Consider the following 23734-nt stretch of genomic DNA (forward strand, 5'->3'; position numbering starts at 1 on the left):
ATCACATTTTATGCGGGAAGTCCCCTTTTTCCATTTAGTAGTCCGCCTATGAGGAGTTCGCGTCCGCTCAATGGAGGTTTTTGTGTAAATTTTATGCAAAATAACTGTCCGCGTCCGGCCAAGAGAGTGTCCGCTTAAGAGAGAGTAATTTGTTCCGAAATTTATACTTAGGGCTTGGTATAGGAAAAAATGTCCGCCCAAGGGAGATGTCCGCCTAATAGAGGTGTCCGTTAGGAGAGGTTTCACTGTATGTATGTATGTTCGTAGGTTTGTTTAGAAAACATAAAGACACTTAATGTACTAATTAAATAATAACATAAATGATGTGGAAAAGACAAACAAAAAAACCTATTCTCACCCGGGTGTCGGTAATTAAAACATAAGTAGTAATTCTGTAATTTAATTGTGTGAAAATTTTCAAAAAGTACCGCAAGCGAACCGACTATTGTAATCGATCTCATCGACGAGCTCATTTAAACAAAATTTACTTAATGCGAGTATAGGTTCAAACTTGGTAGAAATGTCCACATTTCGGAGCTTAGCTATGGAATATAGCATAGCGTACAAAAGATATAAAAGCTTAATATGTAGAAGAAAATCTTTGTCCTTTCACATTTTCAAATATTGTGCAGTCGAGCGATGTCCTTAATATTATAGAAGTGGTGTCATTTCCATTGAAAATACAAAAAAACCCCTGGCAGCATTCAATTTTATTTTTGGCAAACAATTTACGTTACCAATTTTAAGGTCGCAGCTCTAGATTAGGCGCGTATTTCGCTGCTGCAAGGTTGCTATTTATGCAATAATAATCGTGANATCTCAAGAAATGGACCGGTAAGTTGGCCACCAAGATCATGCGATTTGACGCCTTTAGACTATTTTTTGTGGGGCTACGTCAAGTCTAAAGTCTACAGAAATAAGCCAGCAACTATTCCAGCTTTGGAAGACAACATTTCCGAAGAAATTCGGGCTATTCCGGCCGAAATGCTCGAAAAAGTTGCCCAAAATTGGACTTTCCGAATGGACCACCTAAGACGCAGCCGCGGTCAACATTTAAATGAAATTATCTTCAAAAAGTAAATGTCATGGACCAATCTAACGTTTCAAATAAAGAACCGATGAGATTTTGCAAATTTTATGCGTTTTTTTTAAAAAAAAAGTTATCAAGCTCTTAAAAAATCACCCGTTATTTATGTGCATATCTTTATAAAGATTCTGTAATTGCCATTTGCTAGCTGGTTTTGTTTTTGTCGGCGCAAAACTGTAGGTCGGTCTCCTTTGTGTGACAACATCGCAAATGGGAGGAGAAGCTCGGCCAAACGCTAACGTGTAAGCGCCAATCTGTTATTATTATTATTAAAAATAGACGATAATTTCAACATCTTTAAAAAGGATTTTTAGAATTATTACAATTCATATTTTGTGCCGCCATTGCAAGCGAATACCATCACTTGATAAGACCCAGATTCGAGCCACATCCGACGAAAAACGATAATTATTTTTATAGAAAGCAATATTAAATATTTTAAAACCATTTTCCATATTTTCAATAACTAAAAGAAATTTGCTAAAAAAGAGTGTAGTGAAACTAAATAAAAAAGAACTATAAAAAACATCCAACAGCCTAGCCAAATAAAATTCACGCTGTGGAAATTGTAAAAAATACATAAATTTATATAAATAAATATGTACCTATATGTATTTATATATCTGTGTTCGTATGGAAAAGTAGCTTATGTCGAAAGGCCGGCTTTAGTATAATGCGGCATTCCCTTTATTTTTTAAACGACAAGGAATTTTTTGATGAGACTTAAAAAGAATATTGACTTGCTAGTATCGGAACTATTTCTTGCACGTTTATTTGCTAAAAGTTGTTTAAACGGCTTAGCGCCCGTAAGTCATTCGCAATCGTATGCTGCGAATGCCGATTTATACTAAAGCCAGCCTTTCGACATAAGCTACTTTTCCATACGAACACAGATATGTACGTATGTTTTTAAACAGAACATGATGTCATACTAGTACATCATGCTATACACATCGGCGTAGCCAGAATGAAATATAGGGGGAGTACTATTTTTTATATATAGGCAAATTTTAACGTTGCGGACGTTACGTTTTAACTTGTTTGCCGACAAAAATATTATAGGTTAACATTTTTTTGTGGTATAAGGGAAGGTTTATACCAGTACTTATGAGAGAACAAAATAATGGAAATTTGAATTTGAGTTAATGTCGGTATATTTACCTTCGCAATTGTACGTTACGGACGTTACTCTTTTTTCCGTTGAAAAAAAAAAATGTTTTTTTTTTAAGCGATATTGTTGGATTTTGTTAAAAGACAGGAAATAAGAGGGGCAAATCAGATTTCTCAAATAAATGTGAAAAGAAATATGAAATAAGAATATGTTGTACTATGCCTTTTTTGACACAAAAATTAGAGAATTCAAATTGCATGCTTTTTTGGCGATTTTGGTAGACTATTTCTCGGATTCGCCCATATACAGGGAAAAATTGAAAGTTAGGGGGGTTCGAGCCCCCTTCCTGCCTCTACCTGGCTACACCCATCGATATACATGTAGTATATATATCTAATAAATCCATATGTACATATGTACATACATACAAACATGTTTCGCACAAGTTATTCAAAAGTGTATTATTTCAAAATTTGTCATTTTTGGTATTTAATAAACACGAGGTCGGAAATGGTTTTTTACGTTTTCTGCACCTACATATGTACATATGTATGTACTTGAAGAACGTCCATTTGTAATTCGTGTGCACATGTGCATAAATAAAGGTTTGTAAATGCTTAAGCAAATATGTAATTCGTCCAGTAGAAATTTTACACATAGTTAAAGTGTTTTTGCCAATATGTATTGGCAGACAACACTGAATTATAATTGTAGTAAATACTTATTATTAAATATCTATTTCATAAACTCATTTTTTTTGCTCCACCCTATCATATTTAGAGGCCAAGAATCGTCTTTGCATTGCCTTGTCACAAATTCGCCTTTCTACCCCGCATACAAGTAACCGTTTTTAGCGAAAAGAGCCAAACAAGCAAGTAGGTAAATTAATTAGTTTGGTCACGTATACGCCCAGCACACCCATAATTCCTGAGTTCGTCAGCTCCTTCCGCCATTTGGTAGCCGGCAACAGCAATGATGAATATTTTTGTATGTATCTAATATGTGTTAATTAATTTTACGAAAATCCTCGTCAGTCATCGTTTTTTTTTTCATTACAACAGCAAAGTTGAAGAGACCAGCAAAATCGGTCGGCATTTTCATTTCCTGTACGAAAGCGGGTACATACGAGTACATATGTATGTAATTCAAACAAAATCGCTCATAAAATGTAAGAATTTAATTAATGTTATATACATAGAATTTTTAACCGACTCCAAAAAAAAGGAGGAGGTTATCAATTCTTTGGAATATTTTTTTTTTTTTGTTGGTGAGGTGCTGTCTCTCAATTATTGATAGCTGGTTCTCATTAACGGGTTAGCTCAAAATGGACATCGATCGATTTTTACTTTCTTTTTTTTAAATTAGTGATGTGCGTCCATTAAACAGGTTTCATTCAGAATTCGTACAAATTTCGAAAGGTGCACTCATTTCAATGCGCAGGGTTTTCGCATTTGGTTTCTACATAAGTACTTAGTATTGACGAATACTTGGGTCAAGTCAAGATCAAACAGCTGCGAAGATATTTAACGAAATTCAAGTCTTAATTGTTTTGTACGTCAGTACAAATTTGCAGTTGCTAGTGTTTTGTTGATGTTTGAACATGAGGTCAAAGCATTGCTATATTTACATATGAATCAGCATATATGTACATATGTACAAATGTACATATATTTACATACGTGAATACTAAGGCAGAAAATACGAATGCATAAATGCAAACAACAACGAAAATACAAGTAATTTTTAAGCGCGAAACAAAACCTACTTCGATGCTTATATACAAATTTAGGAATTCCATTAATTTTGCCATGATCCAATGATTGGAACTAAATTAAATTAGTATGGGATCACGCGATGAATTATCGCATTTCCCATGAAAAAATATTATCGAAAACGGTTCCCGCCTATTCTAAATTATCCAGTGACATACATAAAAAAATATGCCGACCTCCTTTTTTTTGAGGTCGGTTAAAAATCTTTAAATGCTACTTATATCTTATTTAAATGTTCTTAAAAAATTGTTTGTGCTTGTATATCATCTCCCACTGCAATGATTCCCTCATTTCGCATAAATAAAGAAGCACAACGGTAACAATACGCATACATACATACATATATATAAAAGATTTTGCGCTTAAGTTATCATATTTAAGTAGCAAAAGATTAGTAGCAATAAAATATTATGAACATTGCTGCACACGAGAGAAGAATTTAGTAAAATTTATAGGCAAAAATTAAACTGAATAATCAAACGCATGCCAACTTGCATACCTAGATATATTAGGGATATTCACGATCCGGTGTATACTGTCCAGCATGGTGCATAGATAGCACGACTGGTTAATTTTGTTGTTGTTTGAACACATGAAACCACAACAATTATGCTATTTATGCTATCTATGCACCATGCTAGACAGTGTGCACCGGATCGTGAATACCCCTATTGTATTTATGTACATATGTACCAAAATGTGTGCATGTTCATTTACATATATCATTCACATACAGCACTTTATCACTCAATTTATAACCACCCAACTACATTCGATCGAACCGCTTTAGAATGATCCCAACAAATTAATTATAATTATTTCGCGTTCTGTCGAGATTTGAAATGGTACACAGATGACAACATACACGCAGGCACATACTAATATTTACATACATATACATAGGAAATAGGTATCCGTTGAAAGCTACAAATTTACAAATGTTTTGCATGAAAACGTATTAAAACATTTTCGCTTAAATGAAAAAAGTGTTAATTTATTTATTTATTTGGCGGTCGCCGTGGTCGAGTGGTTAGAGGTAGAGTGGTACCCCTGGTCCGCGCCACATAAAAAAAACTTTTTTTCTAATAACGGTCGCCCCTCGGCAGGCAATGGCGAATCTCCGAGTGTATTCTGCCATTAAATACGGCAATAAATAGCTGAATGTGCAGAGGATGGTTTGACTGCCGTCAGACGCAACACATTAAAATTATATAAAAAGTATTTATTAAAATTAAAAAAATTGCTGAATTTAAAATTTGTTTTTTTTTTTTTGCTTTGTTTTCCGTAACTATGAAAAAGCTGCAGTGAAGTGCAGAATGAAATCGTTTTGAACGAAAAGTTGAATCTGTATCCGTTTCACAACAATTTTAGGTACTTTTCTGTACATACATACGTTTCAGGGGCGCACTTTAGTAAGAGAATGTATACGAAAAACGACCGAAATGGAATCGAAAAACCGATGAATTGGCTAGCTGGGGTTCTGGTTTAATTTGATAATACTAGTTCTAATAATATGTATGTATATGTGACCTGGTCTACGGAAAGGGGGCTTAGGTGTCAAAAAATCAATTTTCACTTTTTGGTTGATTCGGATGGAAGATGAGATGCTTTTTCACGTGGTGAAAAGCAGAAAATCCTAACTTGCTTAGAAGTGTACTAAAAATGTAGAGAACAGAAACAGTAAACGTCACTTCTTCAGTGTTACTTTTTTAAATGTTCCACACTAGCAACTTACACGATGAACTATAATAATATTCCGACCAACAACAACAATTACTGGACCAACAACAACACTTACTGGACGTCCGGCGCGGAGAACAATTAACGAGATAATGAGAAACTGACGAAACGAGTTGCTTACTTTTAACAGCTTTTTCACAGAAAACTAGTTTTCGCACGTAAGCTCCCTTTTCGTAGACCAGGTCACATATATATTTAGGAATTTATGTTATTTATGTTTCTCATATTGTGGGTGCTTACATTTGCCTGGTTATCAGGTTATCTGGTTGAAAATTATTATTCTATAAGGACAATTTATCTAAGCGCGTAAATGCGTCGTAACCACGTAAGCCTCGTAAACTTACTTAATTTTGTATAAAAAAAACCGGCTTATTTACCAGTTACGAGGCGTTTACTATTTCTACTAAATACCATTAAATCAAAAAAATATTAGTTTTCGTCAATAATATCGAAACTAATAGGTTTAATCGATAAAAAATTGTCCAATGTAAACTAACATAGTACATACAGAAATTATTTATTAGACTGCATATTTATGTATTCTTGTTTTTTTAAAATACACTCTCTTGCATTTTCAGATTAAATATTGTTGACGTTTGAAACTACTTTCAAAATACTGTTCTGCTAATGGCTTCCCATAGATGCAAAAATGGTTCAATTTAACACAGAAAATGTTAAAGCGGAAAATGGCATCAGTGCTGGTATGATTGGAGACGGTTGTAAAATGACCAATGCCTCCAATACGCCTACTCCATCGCCTTCGCGAACACCAAACAAGGCCCGACAGTTGTCAGTGATGGACGAAGAAGAAGGCGCTACTGGTAAGTGAAAATAGACGATTGACCGCCAAATAAGAACGGAGCATAAAAATGCTAAATTTCATCGTGGTGATGCGGTTGAGTTTCCGTTCGAAACGTCATTTGAGCCCCAAGCACGAGTGCTAATACTCAGCGACAAGGCGAATTTATACAAGGTGGTGCTACTGGCGAATTTAGATTTTCGCCGCGGTACTTCCTAATGTCAAAATGTTGTGTTTGTTGTAAACAAAGCGAATTCATATTACAACAAACACACCACCTTGTATAAATTCGCCTTGCTCATCTCGACATCTCGTGCGTTTATTGAATTTTTACAGCTCACTCAGTCAAGTAAAATGGGCATACGTTTTTTTTTTAAATATTTTTTTTTGCTATTTTCGCCTTAGTGTGTGTTCACATCCGATGTTTACTCCCCAACTTACAAACGCAAAATGATTCGTGTCAAGTGTGACGATAGACAGACGACATTGTTAACTCATTAAACACGAAAGCCAAAGAGGAGGGTACAAGTTTGATCAGATCAACTGCTTCATTAATCCGGATTAACGTTGCCGTCTGTCTATGCTATAAAACATTCTCTGCGTAAAATCAAATTTTTCATCCAGAATGCTAAAAGTAGCGCAATTTCTCACGAAAATATTCAAACTTATGGCTATTGTGATTGGGACTACATTCTGAGCAATTTTGCAAAATATAGAATATCCTAAGCAGTACCCTGCAAGTGACAATTGGTACACTCTTAAGTCATTGCTTTGTTAAATTCTATATTTACTTACTTATGTTGTACAAAGTATGAATTCGAATAAAATTCATCCAATTCACGACTTGAACTTACTGGTACGTATATACAAATATGTAGAGTCCAACCGATTAATCGACGTCGGCATCGGTATCGGCCGTTTGCAGTAACTAGGTAAGTGTTGATTTTTGACAATTTTTGGTTCACGCATTTTCTTCCAAACAAAATATGTTCGAAAATTTTTTCGTATGGAGAAAATCCGCAACACCTTCCACAAAAAAAAATCCAAAAATGAATAGTAAGTCCTAGGTACTTAAAATTTGCACTTCATTCAAATAAAATTGAATGGGCTACAAAACTGCATACTCAGAATATTTAAAGAAAAAGTTTGAAATTTTTACTAACATGGTTTTTGTTAGATAACGAGCTACACTTTCATAAACAAATAAGCAAGATTAAATAAACGAAAGGGAAATAGCCAAAGAATGCTAAAATGTCGTTACTGTAAGTTTTGTTACGATTATCCTTGAATTATTATTTTCACTAGGTTGTTAAATTGTTTACGTTACAAAAATACTTTTTACTTTAAATATCTACGGTTACTGTTTATTAACAAATTGTATTCAATACATCACCTTTATAGTCAGCAGAATCTGCATATTTCTACTACTATGAGTAAAACTAAGAAATGTGATTTCGAATGAACTATTTTTTTTTTTTTAACATTAAATAAGTAAAAGCCCACGGAACAAAGTATTACAATGATATGTATGCATAGGCGTACTGTTAATACATATTTATGTATATACATACACACACTTTATCAAAAACATTTGTACTTGAATGAATTTATATTCAGGTATTTTTTTTTTTTAAGGAATCGCCATCGGCATCGGCCGATTCTTTGCCCTAAGGCCGATTAACCGGCATCGGCATCGACATCGGCCAAAATCGGGGCGAATCGGTCGGACTCTACATACAAATATGTACTGTGGTGCAAGCACATATTTATGTACACGGGAATATCGCAGGAAAATTGTTTGCGCATGTTGTGTCGCTAAATCCAATCAACAGGTTGATGCTGGAGGCGTCGCTTAATATTCAACGATGAACACATCAACACAATTACTTAATCAAAAAAAGGAAACAATAATAGCATGTGAGAATTGTGCGCAGAGCAGTGTGAATATAAGCTCATATCGCTCATTTACTTCAATAGTGTCATAACTCAACATAACAGCAAAACTCGCGACGAACGGCTTTAAAGTTTTGCATTCACATACATACATATGTATATTCCCATAGTAAAAATTAAACATATTTTGTTCTGGAGAGATATTGGTGTTCGACAAAATAGAATAAGAGGTACCGGCAATTCCTGGGTACTCAACTCAAAATTTATATTTATTGGATTATAACCAGGGTTAGGATTTTAAGGCATTTGTCTATTTTGTCTGCTTGGTCATTTCATATCTTCCTTGATTAAAGGTATCAATTTTAAGTTTACCTTTTTTCTTTTATAAGCTAAAATTAGTCGAGAACGCAGAACGTATACTTAAACGCAGTCTGTATACGCAGAATTTTGTCGATTACTGGAGCCCTCAGTGTTGCTTACTACAGTGTTGCCACTCTTCAATGCCTTTTCATAAACTTACCCTTTCAACCACAATTTTTCGTGCTAAAATAGATTGTAACTAAATATAAACTACTTAGTTTTCAACAAAAACCTTATTTAATAGTAAATTTCAAATATTTTAAACATATTTCGAATAGGAACTTATAACTTTTTTACCATCTGCAAAACTGACGAAGTGGCAACCATCTAAAGAAGGAGAAATCAGCTGACACGGAAAAATCTAAATTCCGCAGATTTCTGCGCTACGGGCTACAACTACAGAAAAATTCTGCGGTGTTCAGTTTTCATTTACATGGCGCTTTGGTAAGACAGATCGTGTCAGCTGACTCGGGTTTACGTACCGGTAGGTTTACGTTCTTGACTAATTTCAGCTATAGTCTTTTTTTACTTTATAGTCAAATATTTGCTTAAAATGCCTAAGGCCGCTTGTTACAATTCCTAGAAAATCCACGGCTATATAGAAGAATTGGGGGAAAACATATTTTTGACTGATGTGGAATAAATGTAAAACACGACCAAAAATACCACAACCTATTACTTAATTGTTAAATAACGACGAATCGAACGAGCTTTTAAGTAGAGTTTAGTGTCGGTAGATGTTGAGATGAGCCTTAGTTCCTTCAAATCAATGCTTCGCGATAATCTCATGAGGCTGTGGCGTAAAAATTTTAAAATGGTAGCACAGCCGAGTAATCATAGTCAACTTATGTATTTTGACAAGTTTTAAAATATTATTTTTGTTGTTATTTAATTTTGGTTAGTATTTTATAAAAATATGGTTAATTCTTTAACAGTATCCGTGTGAATACAAGTTTAAAGGTACATAGTGCCACATGATTGGGCATTTGCCAAAAATTTGGTGCAAATCATATCCCAATTGTGGGAATATCCCAATATTTTTCTTTATCCCAATCACGAAAAATAATTTGTTCATATTTTTCAATAGAAGATCGCTGTATTGTACCAATCTTGTGACTACAAAATAAAATTGTCCTCCCAATTTTTATATATGTATATTGTACTAATATTCCAATATAAAAATGTACAAATGTACCAATCCAGTGAGACTGCCTTAAAACTTTGTGCAATATTAAAAAAAAAAAACAAATTTTTGTAAAACTTTCGACTTTAGAATTCCTTGAAAGATTCTAAGTATGCAGTGGTGTAGCCCATTCAATTCTAATAGAATAAAGTACAAGTTTCAAATGGCTACCGGGTTGACTTTTTAGAATTAAAAAAAAAAAACAAATTTTTGTAAAACTTTCGACTTTAGAATTCCTTGAAAGATTCTAAGTATGCAGTGGTGTAGCCCATTCAATTCTAATAGAATAAAGTACAAGTTTCAAATGGCTACCGGGTTGACTTTTTAGAATTAAAAAAAAAAAACAAAAATTAAATAACAACCAAAATTTGTTTTTGTTTTGTGGCCTTATAACAATTATATTCAACAATTTTTTTTGAGCTTGAGGCCATTGCTTTTCCATAATAAGTTTTTCATTAAAAACGGCCTCAAGCTCAACAAAAATTGTTGAATATAACAACCAAAATAATATGTCAGAACATTGGCAAAAAGTGGTGCGGCTATAATTTTTTGACCACTGTATGTATTTTTTTTAAAGATTCAATTGGACATGCCAATTGAACATAAAAGCTATGTATAACAAAATTAAAAATAAATCCTTTTTTTTTGCCTTTTCTCTAGTTTTTAGGGCCTGACCCTTATTATGACACTATTGAAGCGATAATGCACATATGTAGATGTGCATATCTGTGTTTAATTATGTTTTTGTTTAACAGGGTATGTGTTTATTGAAATGTGCTAATACACACACATATTTTGATACGTTAATGTAAACATGAATTCCTTAAAATTACAATTTCGCCAAAAAGCCTCCGCTATTTACACAAGTACGCCTATACACAGTGGAAGTGGCTTTTGTCGTTATTTTGCCTGCAGGCTCAAGCTTTATTCCACTAACGATTGTTAAACACTGTTCTCGTACTATACACTTTCATATGGACGCAATCGCACATAATGTCCTTGATTTGACCACTCTAATATTGTTTTGCTTGCATTTGGTTGGGTCAACTTTAGAGGACCAATGTCGCTATATTCGAATTACTTTCACCACACCAAATACATACATACATACATACATACATATGTCTATTGTAAAATTTTATAATGAAAGCTATTAAATTTACATCAATATTCTATCCACGCAATCGGGAACAGACCAGACCCATCAAGTTTCCCATTTAAGCGCTTTTTAATCGATTTCAATTGTGTTAACCTTTTTGCAATCGTTCCACACCCACTCAATGAAGCAACCACCCACCCTGCAGGGAAACCGCGAACTAGTGATTCACATTTCTAGTTCCGTACTAGATCCAAAAACGAACCAGTCCGATAGTAACTATGTAGATCCCCACCAAGCCAAAATCAGCGAAATTTTAAAACTTTTAAAAAACTATTGTATTTCACTTTTTTCATTAGAAATCTATATCTAAGGTGACGAATTTAGAACTGGTTCGGAACTATAGAAAAACGAAAGCAGAACGAACTAGATATTTTCTTTCGAATTTAGAACTAGTTCGGAAATATCGAAAAAGGGATGCAGAGTGGAGCTTGTTTACTTTACATAGATATGTGTTTGGTGACTTTTTTGTGTTCAAATGCACTTCCATTCTGCGCTTCGCAGATGCTTTTTCATAGCTTTTTAACATCCTGCGATCTTCTGGAATCTAACCAATAACAGCACGCAGCTCTGCAAACTCCAAAGCAAACAGTCAAAGGTGTGTAAACGTGCATTTCTTACAATCATTCAAACAAATTTTATTTCAAATTGAAAACATAATATTATTTCTTTGAAAATAAATTTAAATCGCACACACAGAAGAACCAAAATGATTGAAGCGTCTGTCGATTTTATAAATGGTGCGGAACTATAGAATTTAGGACTACTTCGGAACTTTCGCATACTATAGGGATGTAGTGGAGGGCAATTGACACTTCCTAGGACATCGCCATGTTAAAGTCGCCAGTTGTTTGCATGCAAAAGAGATTTATCGCGAACCAGTGCTGGTTCTAAATGTTCTAGAAGGGCGCCAATTCAGAACTAGAGATTTTCCCCACAGGGCATATCGAAGTGTATGCCTGTATGTATGTATGTATATGTCAGTGGCGGATACAAGGGAGGGACGATCGGCGAACGGTCCCTTTGCGAGAAACAGTGTCAAAAAATCGCGTTTTTTTAATATTTGAGAAGCTCTAGCAAAGAAAGAAAAGGTGATGGAAACTTCCAACTTCGGCTTAAATTTAAGCCAGAGCTCTCGCCTAATGTCTGTGAAAGTACTATCGCAGCACCTTGGCCAGATGGTCACTTATAGTCATTTATTGAACAATAAAAAAATTCTGTAAAATTGTCAAAAATTTTAGGGTCAAGGTGCAGGGATGGTATTCTTAGGGATTGTCGAAATCGAAATTTCAAGCCTCAATATAAGACTAAGTGGAAGGTCCTATCATCTTTTGTTTAATTGCGGTAGGTATTCAAACTTCGCCAAAATCAGTTTTTGCTGTTCAATAAATGACTATAAGTGACCATCATCAAGTCAAGGTGCAGGAATGGCATTTTTCAAAGATAGTAATCGAGAGTACTAGCTTTAATTTAAGCGCAAGTGGAAGGTTATATCACTTTTCGTTCCTGAGCTAGAGCTTCTCAAATATTCCAAAAATGCGATTCTTTAACACTTTGACCTCGTTTTTATCAAAATCTGAAGCTGATGGAAACGTTATACTTACGCATTCGTAACCAGCACAAAAGAGTCTGCCAAAAATAGATTTAACATTTTTTTCTTTTTCTACTTCCGCGTATTAGCTGAAAACTTTCTAAGAATATTTAAATAATGGAAAAAAGTCACCGATACTAAAATCAATTTTTCTCGTAAAGGGCCCGTTCGCCGATTTTGGTATTTTCCTAGAATTCCATAGAGTCACATCCGACAGGAAAATCCGGGGTTAGAAAACTTTTGATTTAAACTTGTTTCAAGCACACCGTGATATGTACATATCCAGGCATTCTCTGTAAGGCATTATTTGTTCGCTTCTCTGGATTCTGTTTGTTTATCCATACGTTCTCCTTTCGTTCGAAGGTAATGCTGCGGGTAAGGGCTTACCGCCAATGACATGCCCATGTTAAAATAATGCCTTCTTGAAGCGAAAGGGTAAGCGATTCCATTTTAATTGCTGTGGTCATCGTGTTTTTTGCTGGGTATGTACGTGCATACATAGAAGAGGCTATAGGGTGATGCGACTGCTGTTGAATACAAAACTCACGTGTTGCTTACTGATAAATACTTTTTATTTTTGTATTGGTAATTCATTCGCTTACCTTTCATCTGCAAAAGACCTGGATTTGTATAAGTACTCACATATGTACAATAACTATGTATGCTTGTAAGCAAGTGCGAATGTTTTTTATAAAAGGATGTATTAAAATAAAATTAAAATTTCGCGTAAATGACCATTTACATCAATAGCAATTAAATTATAATTAACTATATGAGTTCTTGATGATAGAAAATAATTAATTTTTAAAAGTATTAGACCGTAGATTCTGGTAAATTTTTTATACAAGCGCATGCAAACCTTTTAAAATTATATTAATGTATGTATGTTGGCATGTATGTTTAAGTGCTGAAGTCCCCATTTCAGTTAAGTGTCACTAAAACTATTAAGAAACCAGTGCAAATTGTAGAAATAAAACTGACAAAAGGAAAATAGAAACACTGTTGCACACGTTGCGTTTAAAAACCATGAAATCCAGCTGTGTTCACTTGGCCTTGGCTGCGAGTCTGTTGATAGTGAAAAACATACATATGTATGTACATATGTACGTCCCACACCTGGCTTCCAGGGACAATTACGTGCAAACTACCCACGCGTTTTAGTGGCTGCAAGAATGAAATGATCGGAGTGTTGTATTAGTTCAAAAAGCCGGTTGTTTACGCGAAATTTCTGAAATTAAACTTTTCACTTAAACTTTTCCTGTTACCCCAAGAATTAAAGTTTAAAGATGAACTAGTAATTTTTAAGCAAAAAACCAAACCGACTTCAATTCTCATATAAAAATTTAAGATTATCGTTAATTTCTTCATGATCCAATGATCGAATTTAAACCAAATTAGTATGGGTGGGACCACCTTTTCTTAAAAAAAGAATTATAGAAATCGGTTGACGTGGTCCAAAGTTATGCGGTAACATACATAAAAACCAAAAAAAAAAAAATATTTCGACGAACTGATAACCTCCTCCTTTTTTGGAAGTCAGTTTAAAAAAAAAATATTCCGACGAATGGATAACCTTTTCCTTTTTGTGAAGTCGGTTAAAAAACTTAAAAAATTAAAAAGGGTGGGCGTTGTCATTGAATCTTTCGTCATGCAACTGTTTCGCTGCATTTGGTGCAACAACCAGTTCCGTCGGCAAATGACCGCAATTCTTTCTATAAATTTCAGTACCAGTCATTCATGCAGCGAAAAACTTGCCTAGCCTAAATTAACCGTAGAAAAAAATGTGAATGAAACTTATATCGAAAGATGAAACTTACAAAAATAATTTCTCACCTAAATTAAGTGAAACCGCCTGTATGAAAATTGCTTTTAATTGAAAATTAAATGTGGCCTAACCTAACACGTCTGACCCATTTATTAGTAGTCACCAATTCAATTTACAAACATACAGCTGGAAGCGGCTTACTTACTTTCTTTAGTACGTACATGTGTATACATAATTCAATTAAGTTTTTAATTTGGTTTTTAAAGTGGCTATCTGCAAACCACGTTCATAGCCTCCAAAAGGTCCAGTTGCACTCACACAAATGGCGACGAGCAGACAGCCCATAAAAAGAAAAGATGGTTAAGAGACAAGAAAAAGGATAAAGTTTTTTTCTTATTTATTCCATTAATTTTGCCCTGATGCGGTCTGTTAGATAATTTCCGTGTGGAATAAGGAAAAGACGTCCATGACCAAACTTCATTTGCTGTAGGCGAAGAGTGAAGCAAAACAACAAATTACATACAAGTCAACTATAGCATAAAGAGGTTAGGTCAGCTTAGATATTAATAGACCAGATAGTACTTATTGCATCTTTGATGCGTGGCTAATAGTTTTTTCTTAGAAGAACAAATTGATTTAAACAAAATTTTGCTGTATTAAATAACATCCAGATTCATTCATACGTATAAGCAATTTAAGTTGAATTTATTACGAAAACTGGCACAAGGAAAAATAATTTTTCACTTAAATTGCTGCTGAAAGCGGCAGTAAAAATGCATCGGCAAAACAGGAGCAATGAAGACGTACCCTGCTGTACTGAGAATCCTTAGCGCTTCCGACTTGAAAATCGGAAGTATGATGACCAGGGAACGGATTTTTAGGACCTAAAAACCTATAAAAAAAGCAAAATAAAATAACGAATAGGCTGGAAAAGGCAAAATAAAATAGTGAAAAAGGCAGGAAAAGGCACTAGGTATTGCAAAAAAAGCAAAAAAAGGCAAAACAAAATAGCGAAAAAGGCAGGAAAAGGCACTAGGTATTGCAAAAAAAGCAAAATAAGGCACTAAAAAAGGACAGAAAATACGAAGAACAATCAAAAAATACATTTATTTTAGAAATGTTTGTATTACAAGTAAAAAGAGAAAAACTGTGAACTAGTTTCATTATATGAAAAATTTGTACTTAGAATCTTTGACTATTTTATCCTTTCTAGTTTCTAACTCATAAAACTTTAATCTGTATAGTTGTAGTAACATTGAACCACAAGATGCATTTTGAAGTTTTCTGGCAGCATTTTCATTCGATTTTCGCGAAAAAAGCCTTGAATGTACTAAATGTGTGCTCGACGTAAGTTGATACAAGCGGCGCCCAAATTAAATATGGAACGTTTGTCTCCAAGCCTTCGTTAGCTGAGAAAACGGCTTTGAATTTTTCCAACAAGAGGTCTCTGCGCTTCTATAAGCCGCATGGGCAATGTGTATATTTTTTAATATAAAAAAAAAAACTTAAAATGCTATAATCACTTTTTTAAAGGTAGAAAAGGCAAAAAAGGCAAATATCTTAAAAAAGGCAAAAAAAAAGGCAAATATCTTAAAAAAGGCAAAAAAAGGCAACATCAAATGTGTATATATGGAATCGGGGAAAGCTAAATCGTGGACATTCTTAATCGAATATAGTCTATCTCTTTAGCAGAAAAAAAGGCAATTTCCATAAAATCCGTTCCCTGATGATGACTCACATGATGGTCTCAATGAAAAGGCATGGTGCAATAGTTCCAAAACTAGAAAATTTGTGGTACTCAATGCAGGGAGCCCATACACAAGCCTAATTGGGAAGTTTGGTTCACGGATGGATCTAAAGTGGAAAATGCAAAAAACCGGTGCAGGCATATGTGGGCCGAACTTAAAATAATCGATATCAATAATCATCTTTCAAGCGGCAGAGAAGGATTTAGAAGAGGCTCATCTTTGAAATATATCGGCATAATGACGAGGAGACTGGGGTGAGAACTGGTTCATGGTGCCTACCTAATTATTTTTTAGCTTTTAGTAAATTATCAGGCCGCTGTGGTGTAGTGGTAAGCAGTGCGCGATTCACTCATCAACACCTGGGTTCAAGCCCTGGTTAAAGCAACATCGCAAAAAAATAAAAAAATAAAAAAAAATTTTCTTAACAGCGGTCGTCCCTCGGCAGGCAATGGCAAACCTCCGAGTGTATTTCTGTCATGAAAAACAGCCTCTCATAAAAATACAATCGCCGTTAGGAGTCGGCGTAAAACTGTAGGTCCCTCCGCTTTATGTGACAACAGCAAGGCGCACGCCACAAGTCGGAGGAGAAGCTCGGCCAAACACTAACATATGTGTAAGCGCCAATCTAAAAAAAAGGAGATTATCAGCATCTTTATTATATTTCTTTACAATAGAACCGTTTCAATAAGCTTATTTACTTACTTTATTTTCAAGTCTTTGGTTTATTAGTTAGTTACTTAATTTCCGCCCTAATGCCTAAGATTTAAAATTTTACCTTAACTGTGGGGCAAGGATGTGGTTACCGCTAAAGACGTTTTATTTGTAGCCACCCTTCTTGGATTCTAAGTTGACATGCCCTTCGTTTTCATTAGATACCTTGCTTTCAGTGCTATATATATCTGCCTAATTTCACTACTTACTAAATATGACCCAAACAACCAAAAGGCAAGCTATATAAAACCGATTAAAAACACATTTCAGCTGTTCTGCAGGTTAACTCTCGATATTTGTGCAGTAAAGCAAAGCATCATAAGTTTTTAAAACAAATTGCTCATCCAGCATATAGCAACGAATATTTTTTTAGTGTATTTTTCAGTTTGTCAAACACTGTTTATTACTGCAGTGGATTTTAATTTCATTCTCTCAAAGTTTAAATCTAATAAAAATGGAGGATTCAGGAACTATAAGAAACCTATTTTCATCTAACACTGCACCCTATCTACAATCTACACTACACTTTTGTTCTGGGTATATTTCGTTTTTTGTTTTGTTTTTTGTTTTGTAGCACCGTGTTATATCCCCGGATTTCTGATGTACTTAATATTTTTAAGAAGTGCTGGTATTTTAAAAATACCATTTATGGATAAGATAAAGATTTATCGAGTTTAGTTGGATTAAAAATTAATATTCACTAAACAAAAAGTTAAATTGAAAAACGTAACCTGAAATATTTAGCAAATCTCGGAAAGGAACTGATGTGCAAATCATACTTTGGATGCGCATATAATGAGTGATGCAGTCAGCTATAACAACAGTAGAAACCAACAAAGGAATATTATACAAAGCAGCAACACAAAAGCAAATATTGTGATTGTCTTTCTATTGTAGACCTTTGCTGTTGTCCCAACTTCATTTACATGTTGCAAGTGTTAGAATACATACATACATACATATGTACAATGTACATAGATAGCCTTCGGTGAAATAATAAAACTGCTTCTAAATACTACAGAATGAATAAACGGTACAAGGGAAGGATGGCAATAGTAAATGACTTAGGGCCGTTTTCTCAAGTAGCCTGTAACTTTAAAGCTCACTTTATATTTAAAGGTTGCATTAAAATGTATGATTGTGTCTAATGTCAAGCATTTTATCATCCGTTTTAAATTGGTTTACAACCAAGATACATACATACGACATAAACCGATAATAGAAATCCTTAACTTTAGACATAGCTTTACTTTTAATCCAACCCTTATATATAAAGTGAGCTTTAAAGTTAAAGGTTATTTCAGAAAACGGCCCTTAAAAGATAATGAGGTCTGTACTATGTATTTAGAATGCAGTAGAATGCGTGCGGGTTAATCCTTTTGTGGAAATGTCACCATCAAGCAAATATCCAATGAGCTACGAAGGACTTAGTTTTTGACCCACACATACAGTTACACATCCCACATGACAAACAGCTACATATCTAAAATCAGTATATTTCAAGATAAAGTAATTTTTTAACTTGTTATTTTAATATACATAATAAAGAATTATGATGCATTCAAACACACTTACGGTCATACAAAGTGCTGACTAGAATAGCTTTTCAGCAGCGTTACCTTCTAAACTTGTTGGTTTATGTACCGAATTTTGATTTTGGAGGACTATCTCAACTTGCCTAAATGCTAATATGACATTTATTTAATTTAAATTCATAAAGTTTGTAAGCTTTTTTCTTGGCCGTAATTGTATATTTTTTTCGGCAATGCCTTTTATACATATCCACGGCTGAGTGGAGGATAACCCTACCTCGGCAAACGGTTGAAAGCGCCCTACCTCAGCGGCCGATATATTGAGTTTATATTGAGATGGGGCGTTTTCGAAGCGGCACCCGAGTTAGGAAGATCTTCCACGTAACCATGATACCAAAAAAAAGGTAGTTTCACTTTAAAATTTTTTGACATAAATTGCGCTAGTATCACTGCCACCTCAACAAATTATTGTTTTGGAAATGTTATTATTTTTTAAAGGGATTTTTATGCATTAAAAAATAACAGCACGCAAGGTAAATTTACTTAATTCATCGTATTAGCATAGTTGTTACTAAGTGAGTATTAATTTAAAATACCTTAAATTACATTACCGCAAATGTGGCATTATATGCAGTGTTCCATGAGATATTATTATAGATATTAGAATGTTGCTTTAATTTGGATCCTTTTTAGAGGACATATGAACAACGGAATAGTTAAAAAGTAGCTAGTCAATGATAGCACTATGGAAGCATACACTTAGAGGGAGGTAAGAAAATTTACAAATTCTTAGAGCTCCTTGTTATAGTTTATAGACAGATAAGCTACTCGCTCAACTGCTGCTGGTGCAGCGATTCGCTTAGATGGGGCACATCCGTCCCGAGGCTAAAAATTTTCCGCCAAAAAGTGGTTGGAACAAGCAAACAACACCTTGGTGAAGTTACCATGCACGTGGCCATCCCTTGAAATAATTTTGGAATATTTTTTTTTTAAGTAAAAAACCACTTTTTATTTCTTCAAAGAATATGGTAGCTTCAATTTAAAAGAAAACGTCAAAAGCATAGTTTACATCAAATGGGAGCAATGGCGGATAAGAAGAAGAAGAAGTGAAACTACCTTTAAATATTTGTATCATGTACGTCAGTGCTCGTCAAAGTGGTGGTCCGCGGACCGGTGCCGGTCCGTAAGCCATAAGTCGCCGGTCCGCAAAGGGCGTCGCGAAATGGACAACGATTTTTTAAACGATTATATATACATATACGACTATATGTATACTCCACACTTCTAACCATGGTACAATTATCTACATGGTAGTAGCACTAGAAATTTCACGTCCGAGATGTCAAAATATTAAGTCAAAACACAAGCGAACACACAAACGAACAAAGCAAAGTAACCTAGTTTGACATCTCCAACACAAAATCACCTGTTCAAATTAACGATCAGCTGTTCATTTGCTATCACCTCTATTAAGACGCCTTGCTTCTAACTAACAACACTGGCACATACAAAAAGTAACGACAAATACCGTTTGTTTTTCGTGGAACCAAGAGGCAATATGTTGATACATGTGTCTTTCTTTTGTTTAGTTTCTTTGATCTTGATATGAGATGATCGTAAACGAAAAATAATCAATAAAAAAAGGTACCGGTCCCCGACGTAATAGAAAAACTGCAGCCGGTCCGTCACACTCAAAAGTTTGACGAGCACTGATGTACGTAACTAACAAATCTAAAGCCTATTTCAAAATTGCTTATTTACACATACACTCAATATGGTTCATACTACAACAAACAATATTAAAATATAATTTCTAAACCTTATGCAAAACTCACTTTTTAATCAGATTTTTTTATAAATTTTTTCGAGTAAGCGATTTTGTAAATTTTAGTATAATAATGTGCAAGTTTGAAGTAGCTAGAAGTTATTGATGATTTTCGGCAATTTTTTTCACACATTTTCATCCTTTCAAAAACAAAATCGGAAATATTTTGTATTGAAAAAATGCGAAACACCTTCAGCGAAAAAAAATCTCAAAAATTAAAGCGAGTTTTTAGCAACTTCAGTTTGTAGATTCTAAAACAACTGGTTAAAAGTTGAAAATTTATTGAATTTTCCTGAGTTTTGCACAAAGTTTAGATGTTTTTTTTGTAGTATGAACCATATTTTTATAAAATTTAGAAAAAAATAAATAAAAAGTGTTGCATAATAAAAATATAGAAGTAATTTTTAACAAAAAAAAAAGCGACCAATTCTCATATAAAAAAATATATATATATTTCATGATCCAATGATCGGATCTAAACCTGACCTCCGGGACACTGCCTTACCGATGCAAATAATTATCGAAATCGGTTGACGTGGTCCAAAGTTATGCAGTAACATACATAAACAAAAAGAAAAAGTACTCCGACAAACTGATAACCTCCTCCTTTTTTGGAAGTCGGTTAATAATAGATTGGCGCTTACACATACATATGTTAGTGTTTGGCCGAGCTTCTCCTCCGTGTGCATTGTGAAAAACTCTGTGCCATTTTTTTTTTTGAATATTATAAAATAATGACTTATTATACGTCCTACATTACATACATATGTATATATGTAGCTTTGGACTATGAACTCATGAATGGGTGTTACTTTGGTTGCTGTTTATTTTTGTATACTATTTATTTTCACTCTGCGTTGAGTGGGGAATTTCAAATTGGATCTTATGGGAATAACAAATTGAAAAACAACAAACAAACAGCTGTGTATGAGCCCGCTATACTTCTACATATGCAGGCTTTATATCTTATTTTAGAGCTTAACTAAAATTAGGAGAAGTGAGAGTGAAACAAAATGTGAAAAAGGTATGATGACCTTTCATCGATTTTTGTTGGATTAAAGCTCATAAAGTGTTAATGGATTGCGTAATGCATGAATGGAAATGAGAAAGGGATGTTGTCAAAACCAATCGATACTATTTAAATATTTAAATTACAGGGTATAATGAAGGCAAACTCCTTGCACGTGTTGTCTACTTGTTAAGTCTGTACTAATTTTAGTTCAATGTCAAATAAGTAAACGCCGGAATCGATAAAATAAAATTTGTTTATTTAATCAAAGTAAGGGTCGTGGTTGTAAATTGTATTAAGTATTATACATACATATGTATATATATGCAAAGGATGTGTATATTTATGTAGTTTGAATGCAAAAAGCCAAAATTACAAAAAAAAAATCCTTTACATGAAATATTTTCTGATAGCAAAACTCTAATTGGTCCGGTGCAAATATACTAAAATTGATCTTTGCTTCTTTGTTCTAAAGTGTTTTCTCATTATTTCCCGTGCTCCTGCGGCATTAATTGAGCAGAAACACTGACTCCCGCAAACGATGATGGATATGAAATGAAATGATTAATTTGTACTTAAACCCAATTCGTCTCTCTCTTCACAAAGTCGGATCGATTTAAAACTTAATAGAAAATCAAGGACTTATTCTCAAAAGTCTTAAAAACATTGTAGTAATTTAAAAACCAATAATAATGTTTTGGCGCTTACACTTTTAATAAGCAAAAAAAAACAACTCAGCGCGTGTAGTCCCTACGCGCGGAAGAAGTGAAACTTAATGGAGGAAATGCCAGAAAGAAATAAATTTGCGATATACATACGCATGCACATATTTTCTAATATACAAAAAACGTATTTATTTCAATTTTTTATAAGTTTAATTATTAATTTTGCCTGAGATATCTACAATATAAACTAGTAGATTGTGGTAACTACAGGAAGATATTCGATGTTTTACTTCAATATTATTAATATTTCTGGAAAAGACCGCATCATTGGTGGCCGCTCCTTTGATTGTTGGATCATTTCTACCATTAAGAATTACAGGCCGATCATAACAGTCTACTTATCTTTATCTTCATCTTTATCATTCATCATCATCTTCATCTTCATCTTCATCTTCATCTTCATCTTCATCTTCATCTTCATCTTCATCTTCATCTTCATCTTCATCTTCATTTTCATCTTCATCTTCATCATCATCTTCACCTTCACCTTCATCTTCATCTTCATCTTCATCTTCATCTTCATCATCTTCATTTTCATCATCATATTCATCTTCATCATCATCTTCATCTTTATCTTCACTTGTATGTATGTATGCAGTATGTCCCGGAATCAATATTTCACCAACTTCCCGATGAGCTAGAGTCTTGAAAATTCACACATAGCTCATAAATCGATGGCAATGCAATATGAAGATTAAATATTCTGCTAGGTGGCGCAGGAGTCGAGATATTTGGAAACCCGTACTTATGGTCCGATTTCCTTCATACATAGAAAATTTTTTTATATAGATTCACTATTAAAATATTTTAAGTAATTTTATGCCGTGGAAAATTGTCCAGTATTCATATATAATTAATAAGAACGTTCTAGATTTATTTTTAATCAAATAAATAGTTAGAATGTTTAGATTCTGGTATATAAATTAACTAGATAAAAAACCTGGTGTATTCAATTGCAAAAATTTGGTTTACTCGGTATTCGAAAAATCAATATTTAAAAAAAACCGCCTAAATATATTCAAGATAACCGGCTGTAACTGGTTTGAAAAAACCGAGTCAATCACCCCACCAGTTATGTTAGTGGCTTTATATATGTACCAATGTACATAAATATGTTTGCATGTATGTATCTATATTAGAAAACAATTCCCATTTGAACCAGGACATTTGGCATTGCTTGTAGCCCCATCAAAGTACTTCGACTCTTTTCGATCCCATTCGTGAGCTGTGGAACGCGTTGAAGTACAAAATTTTGTTGTGAAAAATTTTGTCTGAAGATTTCGGCGTTTGTATAAATTGGTATTTTAAAAAAGCTAACAGAGGAGGAAAAATACCCTTGTATTGATACTATAAAAATGACAAGTAATTTTTTTGGACGTGGTCCAAAGTTATGCGTTAACATACTTCTTCTTTTTTGGCGCTGTAACCGCCTAAGCGATTTTGGCCGAGTTCAGCAAAGCACACCAGTCGTTTCTCCTCTGTGCCAACTGACGCCAATTGGAAACGCCAAGAGAAGCCAAGTCCTTCTCCACCTGATCTTTCCATCGCAGTGGGGGCCTCACTCTTCCTCTGCTACCACCAGCGGGTTCCGAGTTGAATACTTTCAGAGCTGGAGCGTCGGTGTCCATTCGAACGACATGACCAAGCCAGCGGAGCCGCTGTATTTTAATTCGCTGCACTATGTCCATATCGTTGTAAAGCTCATACAGCTCATCGTTCCATCGTCT

At 34.2% G+C, this 23734-nt stretch overlaps 1 protein-coding gene across 3 annotated transcripts in view; it reads left to right on the top strand.

Moving 5' to 3' along the window:
* Positions 1-23734, top strand: part of Ac76E (adenylate cyclase type 2 Ac76E) — a 65804-nt gene that overhangs the window by 6455 nt on the left and 35615 nt on the right. For all 3 annotated transcript variants that reach the window (XM_017610524.1, XM_017610526.1, XM_017610525.1), the window contains exon 2: positions 6289-6531. In XM_017610524.1, the coding sequence (XP_017466013.1) occupies positions 6360-6531 (172 nt within the window). In that variant the 5' untranslated portion in view covers positions 6289-6359. The remainder of the gene's footprint in view (positions 1-6288; positions 6532-23734) is intronic.

This window comes from Rhagoletis zephyria, unplaced genomic scaffold, assembly GCF_001687245.7.
Source record: "Rhagoletis zephyria isolate East Lansing unplaced genomic scaffold, Rhagoletis_zephyria_1.1 Rzeph_scaffold_00318, whole genome shotgun sequence".
Taxonomy (NCBI): Eukaryota; Metazoa; Arthropoda; class Insecta; order Diptera; family Tephritidae; genus Rhagoletis; species Rhagoletis zephyria.